General features: G+C 38.7%; 1 protein-coding gene across 3 annotated transcripts in view; it reads left to right on the plus strand.

The window, feature by feature from the left end:
* Nucleotides 1-10223, plus strand: part of LOC110071776 (oxidative stress-responsive serine-rich protein 1) — a 113513-nt gene extending 103290 nt beyond the window's left edge. The window contains exons 1-4 of one of the 3 annotated variants that reach the window (XM_020779424.3): nucleotides 130-262; nucleotides 7068-7188; nucleotides 8838-8942; nucleotides 9365-10223. In XM_020779424.3, coding sequence (XP_020635083.2) covers nucleotides 7112-7188; nucleotides 8838-8942; nucleotides 9365-10067 — 885 coding nt within the window. In that variant the 5' untranslated portion in view covers nucleotides 130-262; nucleotides 7068-7111 and the 3' untranslated portion in view covers nucleotides 10068-10223. Of the gene's footprint in view, nucleotides 1-129; nucleotides 263-372; nucleotides 531-7067; nucleotides 7189-8837; nucleotides 8943-9364 lie in introns of those variants that run through there. The other 2 variants (XM_020779425.3, XM_072996920.2) reach the window with 2 other exon arrangements.

Below are 10223 nucleotides of genomic sequence, written 5' to 3' on the forward strand. Positions count from 1 at the left end.
CGGGGGGCGCTAGAGCGTCACCCGGACCAAGAAAGCCGGCCGAGGAGCGTTTCATGCGCATGCGCCACAACACGAGCCTTCTTGGTTATGCAAGGGAAAACGAAGGGAGAGGAAAACATTGGACTGTACAGTAGTAGCTAAAAGACAAACCCGCGGAGGGGAGGTGTGAGTCTCCGTCGCTTGAGCGCATGCGCGGGCTCCGTCGTCACTTCCTGTTGATTCTTTTCGTTCACTTCCGACAGGGGCTCCCCGGACTAATCGGGTGAGTGTTGCGTTTTGTAGGGTGGGTGGCTCCCAGTTCCCCGTGAAGCGGGTCCTGGGTCTCTCAGGTGTGCATGAAGTCTGAAGGGAGGGGGGGGCTGCCTGGCTGTTGGAGTGGGATGGGTTTCTCCCTCGGGGCTCCCCTGAGGAGCGCGGTTGCGCCTCCCTTCTCCCTCGTTCGCCTTTTTCCCTCCGGGCAGGGGTGCTCAACAAGAGCGGGTGGGCCAAGACCGAGCCTCGGTTGGAGCCTCTGCGCGACTCCTTCTGAGGTGATTGCATCGTCTGCTGCGCTATCTCGAGTCTTGAAGTTGTGGAGGATTTTGTTTATATAAGTGTATTTGTTTATGTATTTTATTCCGTTCGTGTCCTGCTCCTATTAGTGTCGAGGCACTACTCTGGGCGGTTACAACACATATAAAAACAAACAGAAATAAAGGTAGAAACATTAAAAGCAGCAACAAAAACCCTAAAAACAGATGACACAGATTAATCATATAAATTCAGAGCGGATGGAGGAAAAGAGAGGGGAAGAAGAGGAGGGAGGGAAAGGTGATCAGCTAGGATCTATGTGGAAAGCAGGTGTATATTGTGTTGAAGGTATTTTATTATTTGCCACCATGTTGTTTCTGACTTATGGCGACCCTAAAGAGTGTTTCAATGTATTTGAGGTGCTCATAGGGTGGTTTTACCATTGCCACACACACAGAGCAGTGCATTTTCACAACTGAACAGGGATTTGAACCCACATCCCCTGATTCCTAGCCTAACACTCTCTGCACTGTACCACTGGCTCACCAATAAGACAGAATACATTTGCCCGAAGCAGTCACCAAAATATTATGAAACAATATATCAGTAAAAATGAATGTAAGGCCCTAGGATAGCTGTTAAAACTTGATAATCCTGTCCAGCAAGTTAAACATCCTAGAATGCCTCTTTAAGCTTTAAAGTACCTGCTGCTGAAAAAAATAAGGCATGCTAACTGAGCATGCTTTGGGAGTGAGTATTAAAGGACAAGATGCCCTAACAAAAAAGGCCTTACATTAAGTCAGTTTTACTTCATGTGAGAAATCATGTAGTACTTAGTATGCTTGCTTTCTTTATTCATCTCTCTCTCTCTCTCTCTCTCTCTTGTTGTTGTTGAGGATTTTAGCAACATTTAATAGCATCTCAGAAGAAAAGGCTGTTTACAAATTACTTTTAGCAAGAACCGCCCCCAAGAAAATGCAATTTGTTGGGTTTTTTTAAAAAAAACCTAGTTTCTCTGATTTCTCTTCAGATCATATAAATCTTTTCCCTTTTTAATCCACTACTTTATCTTTTTTTTATCCGGACCATCTTCAAAGATTTGTAATTATCTCCTCTGTATTTCCTCACAACAATGCTGTAGGATGAGTTTTGATGAGAGAGAGAAATCGGCTCCAAACTGCGCTCTCAATTTCATGGCTGAGTGGACCTTTCAACTTGGACCTCATTGGTCTTAATCTGATACTCTTAACTACTTATTAGAATTTGACAGACATAGTTTAGAGACTGCACATGTAGACTTCCAATTAATCAGCCAATTGAATTTCAGTTTTCTAGTACTTGCGCACATAGCCATGTTTTTGTGGCCAAGGCATTTCAAAGTCCTGTGTTTTAAAAATTCTATAGGTGGAACTATCTGTTTGAAATAACCACTTCGACTGTGTTCGACAATAAGAAAGTAGTTATGTGCAAAGTTTCATTATAGCAGTCTATTCCAATATTCAATTTTCTTTCATGGATTGTACCCTGTTTTCCCAAAAATAAGACCTACCCTGAAAATAAGCCCTAGTATGATTTTTAGGATGCTCGTAATACAAGCCCTACCCCAAAAATAAGCCCCAGTTAAGTGAAACCCCGCCCTCCACCATTGTGCAGCAACCAGAAGATGCCATGACTGTATTTGAATAAATGTAGATTATTGTCTATGGAAAAAATAAAACATCCCATGAAAATAAGCCCTAATGTGTTTTTTGGAGCAAAAATTAATATAAGACCCTGTCTTATTTTCAGGGAAACATGGTAGAAGTTTATGATGTGAAATATTTATTTTAATTTATTATTTGATTTCTACCCCACCCCTCTAGACAGAGTGTACTAGTTGCCAGTTCTATCATAAAATATAATTCTTAACTACATAGCTGAAGGATTAAATAACAGGATTTTGTTCCTTTTTTTCTTTTTCTTTTTTCTTTTTTTCTTTTTTTGTTAGCTGTGGTAATACAATTAATTGATTTTGATATAATTAATAGATGGAAAAAGTACAGCTATATTTTAAATATTTAATGAATGTTTAAATACTTTTATATGATTTTCATTGCGAATAAATGTGGCACGCATTGTCCTACTGATAATACACGTTATTTCCTTTGAAAATGTAACTTGTTCCATTAGACGGGGGTGGATTCGATGTGCAGAGCAGGATGTGACAAAATAAAATGACTGTATTTAAGTAGATTATGCCAATTCTAAGTGAGAGTGGGAAAGCTGGTTGTGTGCTGTCACATTTTTACTAATTTTTACTCCTTTTCAATAGGGATAGGTTTTGGGGATAGGAAGCTGGGTAGGGGACATGAGTAGGGGAAGGGTAAAATTCCAGAGAGTGTGAGTGTAGTTTTACATCCACGTATACAATTCTACTAAAATAAAATAAAAAAAGATCAATTTAACAGGTTTAACCAGAATTACTGTAGTTACTAATCTCTTCATTCCCTGATTAGACCTTCGTGTTCTTCTTTTATCTATGCTTTCCAATCCATATTTCTAGTCCAGCTATAAAATCATTCCAAATTTTTGTGTCCTTTTTAAGATAATCATGTTTCTGTTTTCTTCCAGTGTTTCCCATATTATAGCTACAGTAATTATGTGTATTATCAAATATTTCATTATCTACAGTCTCAGACATAATACTCAATTAAGACAATTCCAGTTTAAATGCTATCTCACAAAATACAATTTTGTTCAACATTTCTCCAATAGTTTTTCTGCTTCCCTACTTGTCCAGCCAATATGGTTGAAAACACCCTCCTTTATTTTACATTCCCAATACTTATTAAAAATCTTTCATAAAGTGGTTCTTGATTTTCATACTATAAGTTTTGAAGACAGATAGTGTCCAATTTTTATTTTATATATTGTTTCGTAAGTTCTTTTATGTCCATTGTTACTCTGTTCTCTTCGTATGAGTTTCTTGGAGGTTCTTTATAGCCATCTTTGTTGTTAAGGTTTTCTTTCCTGTTCTTAAATGCTTTTTTTATAGTGGGTTTTCTTGGCGCTTCCCATTTGGTTTTCTAGCTGAAATTCTGAACTTCCTTCTGAGTTTGGTCCTAATGATCCACTTGATTGCTTCTCTTCCTGTTTCTCATCTGTCTTTTTTTCTTCTTTCCTGCCCAGCCATTTCACCCTTTTTTCATAAAATCTTCTACCTTTATTGTTGAATTAATAGAATATCTCTGCACCTGGAATTGAAAAGAGAGACCTTCACTTATATGTAATTGAATTTGTTCTCAGGAAATCTGTCCACTCTGTGTATTGTCTCCTTTTCTGTCTTATTTGCCACGGAATATGTTTCAAAATCTTAATATCTTTTCCTTTTATAGTGCATCCTTTATCTTGCATATTTCTTAGAACTTTTCTTAAAATACAATTCTTGTGAATTTAACTCTGGGGAGTTTATTATTCCTAGTGTATGCTGTATTAATGCTTCATGCTGTATCTATATTTTGCTGTACTTCTGGTCGCATCTCCGTAAGTGGAGCTAAAAAAGTTAGTTACCAATTGCACCTTTACTATTGCCTGTTATATTTGCCTGTTATAAGTTTTCTGATTCTAGTAAAAGTAAAGGTAAAGGTTCCCCTTGACAATATTTGTCCAGTCGTGTTCAACTCTAGGGGCGGTGCTCATCCCCGTTTCCAAGCCATAGAGCCAGAGTTTGTCCGAAGACAATCTTCCGTGGTCACATGGCCAGTGCGACTTAGACACGGAGTGCTGTTACCTTCCCACCGAGGTGGTCCCTATTTACTTGCATTTGCATGCTTTCGAACTGCTAGGTTGGCGGGAGCTGGGAGAAGCGACGGGAACTCACTCCGTCGTGTGGATTCGATCTTATGACTGCTTGGTCTTCTGACCCTGCAGCACAGGCTTCTGCGGTTTAGCCCACAGCGTCTGGACCAATCATGATAACTGCTCAGGACTAGAGATGGGGGTATTCGTATTCGTTTACGAATACTGCTACACAGGTGGACATAATCAGGGTCCACTCCCCTGGGGCTGGACCAGCCACTCACCTTCCGCTGTTGCTGTGAGCGCCATGATCCTTTCCTATCGCTCCGGAGCTCACGGTCTGCAAACCACTCCTGGCAGGAAGTGGGAGAATGAGCCTCGCTCCAAGATTGAAGAGTGGCAAGCCATTCGTGATCTCCAGAGCGATGGGAAAGGATTGCGGATCTTGCAGCAACAGCGGAAGGTGAGTGGATGGGCTGGCCCCATGGGGCTGGACCCTCGTTATGTCCACCCGTGCGGGGATATTCGTATATGAATATGAATACCACCATCTCTACTCAGGGCTCTTGAAGTAGACTACCAGGATCAAGTATGCATTTTGGGAATCCTACACCCAGACTCAGTTATATCAAGATTGTATTATTGCTGTGCTTTCTGTAGGAGATTGCTAGGAAAGCTCACATTTCAGCTGCTTCAAAGTACAGAAACCAAAATGATGGCAGAAGCATGGCAGTCAGACTGCAGAAGACCTCTTTTAACTGGTTAGACACTGATTGACTTGTTGGTTTTGAGAGTTAAAACTCCAAATAATCTGAAACCGTATCAGTTTTGTTTGGAAGGAATCGCAATGTAAATTTGTGGCACACCAGGCTTCTCCTCTACCTCTATCTACCTCTTCTGTGTGGCCAAATCCACTTCCTTTCTGAAGTGAACTACCAGTAGAGAAAAAGACCCACTCTCTTCCTTCATTAAGGCATTATTTGCATTTCTCTCTTTATTGTGATAACAAGATTGTCCCTTTCTTAATACAGAGAGAGAAAAATGAAAGGGAGGATAAGAGCAGAAAATAGAGGAGAGAGATTGGGAGAAGGAGAGATGGAGGTGCGGGATGGGGAGAACAAAGCAGAATTTGTACATGTGGAGAGAGAAAAGGGAGATAGGTCTTTGACAGTGCCAACCTTTGGCATGTAGCCCCAAAGGAGTATGCATAATGTGGTCCTCAAGTTTTAGAAATTACAAGTAGAAAAAAAACGAAAGAACAAATAAAAAATAGAAAAATGTGGCACCTTAAAGACTATATTTTAATGTAAACTTTCATGGATGAAATCCACTTTTTTATTGGTTCTTTTATTTTTATTTTGTTTTACCTGTAATGCTTGCGCAGCTACCTTTTCTACAGCTGCAAGTTTTAGAAAGTTTGTCATCTCAGACGTAACTGATGGAAATTATTTCTGGAGAATTTATTCCTGGAGAAACCCACCAAAACAGATGTTGGAAAGAAATTGTTTTTGTTCTGGAAGCCCTTTTGTGATGACTTTTTTTGAATATCCAGAAACCAGAAACAGAAACCTTTATTGGCATGCTGCATAAATAACATAATAACACAATAAAATACATTACACTATTTTACTGTTTACATTTTTATTTTTTTATTCTTAATTTTTTTCTGTGCTCTCTGGGAAGGAATTACCCTGTTTTCCCGAAAATAAGACCTAACCTGAAAATAAGCCCTAATATGGTTTTTCACGATGCTCGTATTATAAGCCCTACCCCCAAAATAAGCCCCAGTTAAGTGAAACCCCACCCTCCACCATTGTGCAGCATTGTATAGCAACCAGAAGATGACATGACTCTAAAATAAAACATCCCCTGAAAATAAGCCCTAATGAATTTTCTTAGCAAAAATTAATATGACCCTGTCTTATTTTCAGGGAAACATGGTATACTAAAATATTGGATATGTTTCGTTAATAAGCAACATAAAATGAAGAACTCAGCCAAGATGTCTCAAATACAAATAAGAACAAAATTTGCTAAAAATCTTAGGACGTTCACATGACTTTCCTCCTTTTGCTGTATTGATCCTCCATCTAAACAATTTTATTCAGGGGTGGAACAGATATTTCTGGAATTGGTGACTTCTGCTGACAAATTCTGAGAACTGTTTTGACAGCTGTGGTTCTGATATTAAATAATAGCTGACCTTGGCTATTAGCTTATATAATATTTTAGTAATTTATTAAATTAAACATTCTCTTCCTTTGTGATCTACAATTCATTAGAGGGGAAAAGTCTTTGTTGTTTCTTGCCTAAATTTAATGGTGAATAAGAAAAATGGTTTTACATGAAGGGATAATTTACATAGTGTCCACATAATATACAATAGGACCCCTGTATCTGTGGGATCAGTGTCCACGGTTTAACTTATCCACAGTCTGAAAATATTTAAAATATTATCCATAGTTTTCAGTATCTACTGGGGCTTGAAGCCAGTCCTCAGTGGATATGGGAGTCCTATTGTATATGTTCAAATCTGATTTTGTCGTCTCAGGCTGAAAATTGACAGTCATATCCAGCAGAAACAGTCCATTATGTTCTTCTGACAAATAGTCAGGAGCTAGCTCTTCAAAGATGCCTTTTTCCATGAAGTGTCTGGGTGTTGTAGTACAAGCCATTGTAGTGAATAGAATAATGTAATTAATGCAATCTGCACAGTTTTAAAAACATACTTGCTTTGCCTTCTGTTATGTCAATGTAATAATTGATTTTTCTCTTCTTAGCATTCATTACATGGCAGGTCCAATAATACTGTAACAATTTACAGATGGAATCAGAAGCTAAAGAAGGAGAAGACGAAAGCCTGCAAACAGCTTTCAAAAAACTGAGAGTGGATCCAGCTGGGTAGGTGGTAATAGTCATAGTTCATTATTTTGCTTACTGCTTATTTACTATTACAACCCAGTAAGCAGAGTTTTCTACCCAGTGTATAATGCATGGAATATAAACAGTAAATAAATATGCTGCATAAGGAGTCCAGGATAAAACCAGTAGCAAACAGCGGAAGTGTTGCAATGCTTAAAACCAGCAGCAAAATGGGAAACTTCTAAGATCTACAGCAATGGTTCCCAACCTTGGGTCCCCAGATGTTCTTGGACTAAAACTCCCAGAAGCCTTCACCACTAACTGTGCTGCCCAGGATTTCTGGGAGTTGTAATCAAAGACATCTGAGGACCCAAGTTTCAGAAGCACTGATCTAAAGGCATTGATAGCACTAGTAAAAGTTCTTAAAATGCCTGGAAGAATACTGTGCCTAATAATACGTCCTTTGTAACCCCAGGTTCACACCTTTATTTTGTAAAAAGGAAGTGTTGCACAACTATGTAACATTCATGAGACTTTTATAAGAACTTTTCCAAGACACAGAAAGAAACGTGTGTGTTTTCATATGAAAGCTGGTGTTCTGTTTTCACTGCCTTTGCGTCAGTGTTTTTGCTGTCTTCCTTCAATCCACATACCGTGTTTTCAGCCATTCCTCTGAAATTGGAAGTCACTAATTACAAACAACCAGTTACTGGTAAATAATTTCTTTTCCAACTATGTTACATTATAATTGTAACTGAATGAGAGATAACAGCTTCTTTTATAGTGTAATTGTAAATCTATAGTTACTTTCATAATTGAAGGTGATTTGGTCTCATTAAATGCTGGAAGACTTTCACAAGGTTTAAGTGCTAACTGATACTTCTGCCTTATGGGGCTATTCAAGTAATTATAAGATAGACTGTGTTTTATACCATGGACCAACAACCACCAGATTTGGAGCAGTCGGGTATTCTTAAAGTAAAATTAAACATAGCTGTTCTTTACTTTCAGGAAACAAAGAGAAATTCACTTCGAAAAATTTGACAATAACAGTAATTGTCTTTTTGGGATTTGGGGCTATAATTGTAATCAGTTACTTTCAGTAAGTAACCTTTCGAGGTTGGTCACCATTGAAATTGCTCTTGCTTTGTGATATCGTGTATTGGAACCCCAGTGTTCATACACAATCCCTAGTTTGCAAAATTGATATAACTGATTTTGAGTAGCTCAGATATCCTGATTTTAAACATGATGCATATAGGCAGTCCCACAGTTTGAAATGTTAATACATACATAATAGGAAATAGGGCACAAATCAACCTTGGGGATCTTTAATAATTTTTAAAGTTATCACATGTTCAGTTTACTGACAATCAGAGCCAAGCCCCTATCCAGAACTTTTGATTTCATGTGAGTATGCAAATCAAGAAAAAGAGATTGATTTGTCTCACAAACAAATATTTTATGAGACATTTTAACTCAAGCTGTTAACTGATGGTTGTGTGACAAGATGGTATCATGGTTTTTATTCCTATTTCTTTAGATAAGCAACAGAATATAATTCCACTTGCTTTGATGGACTAGGTGTGTTATCTCTCATCAAAAGGAATATATATTGTTGGAATTAGCCTGTGGAAATTTTCTTCTAGAATAATACTTTAACCTGTCATTCACCTTTTTATATTTAGATCTTCTACATCAGTGAGTGAAGGAACAGGACTGAGAGCTTCAATCAGAGCTGCTGTTGATGGAGGCAGGCATCAAAATGGCTGCTCAAGAGAAACTTGGCATGGGTATGTCACATCACTAGTAGTGGCACGTTCACAACCTTTTCATTAAATTAAATACTCTTTGTGTCTATTATGGATATCTACCCAGAAGGGTGAAACATACTGTACCATGTACTTCTTGCACCCTTCTGCTGCCTTCGCCTAATAGTGTATTGTATTATAAATGTAGTTATAAAATAAAACTCTGTCTGACTTCGGTTGTTTGCCTTTAAGGCTAAAAACTATAAAAAAAATTTCTAGTTAGGTTAGTCTCATCGCATGAAGTCCTCAGTCTGATTGATTCCCCTGCCAGGCAGGTAGAATCAGTAGAATCCATAAGGTTTATTTATTTTATTTATAGAACATCATTATAATGAAAACAACATTGTCCTGCTTTCGAATTTATCTTTTGTTCCAATATCTAAAAATTCTGCCTTTTGTTATAGGTGTGCCAGGAAGCCCTTGAGAGGGGCTACAAGGCCACAACGTCGCAGACGTTCCAAATCTCCTGTCCTCCATCCTCCTAAGTTTACATACTGCAGCATGAAAGCATCTTCTACAAACAGCCAACTGAAACACAAATGCCAGACTGATACATCAAAGAACAAACTTGGTCCAGATTCTAGTGTTGCAGAAGAGCCATACATAGGAAGAAACAGATGCCCCCTTTTTGATAACAGCATCTGCTGGAGAGCCAGAGCAGAACACCAGAGCACTTTCACAAATGAGCAGCCTTCCGAAAATTTGGAAAAGAGTTGTCATGCTTTTTCTTTGACCTTTGAAACCAGCCTGGATGCCAGCCAAACCACAGATTTCCGATCACTATCCAAGCTGAGTTATGGGAAGCAGTGCCCTTGTGTGGACAAGGAATGTGACTGCAAACCGTGGCAAGCAATAGAAGCATACTCCTTTTCTGGTTTGCGGAGTGTCCTGTCGGAATGTGAAAAAGCAGTCCTGGAAGTACATTCACAATCTTTGCCAAACCGATCGCCTTCTGGTCTGGGTTCCTCAGGCTCTGCCCGGTCTTGTTCTGAACAAGCTCGTGTGTTTGTGGATGATGTGACTATTGAAGACCTTTCAGGGTATATGGAGTATTACTTGTATATTCCCAAGAAAATGTCCCACATGGCAGAGATGATGTACACTTGACATGAGAATCATGGGTTGAAAATTCAGTGGTGGTAGTGAGATATTTCCTCAGTGCCATAGTTGGAAATGTGTCTGTTGTCATTGCTGCGTGTTTGAGCAAATGTCTATTTGCACCATACAGTGTAGTTTTTTAAATAAAATATAAAAGAAACACCA

Source organism: Pogona vitticeps, chromosome 4, assembly GCF_051106095.1.
Source record: "Pogona vitticeps strain Pit_001003342236 chromosome 4, PviZW2.1, whole genome shotgun sequence".
NCBI lineage: Eukaryota > Metazoa > Chordata > Lepidosauria > Squamata > Agamidae > Pogona > Pogona vitticeps.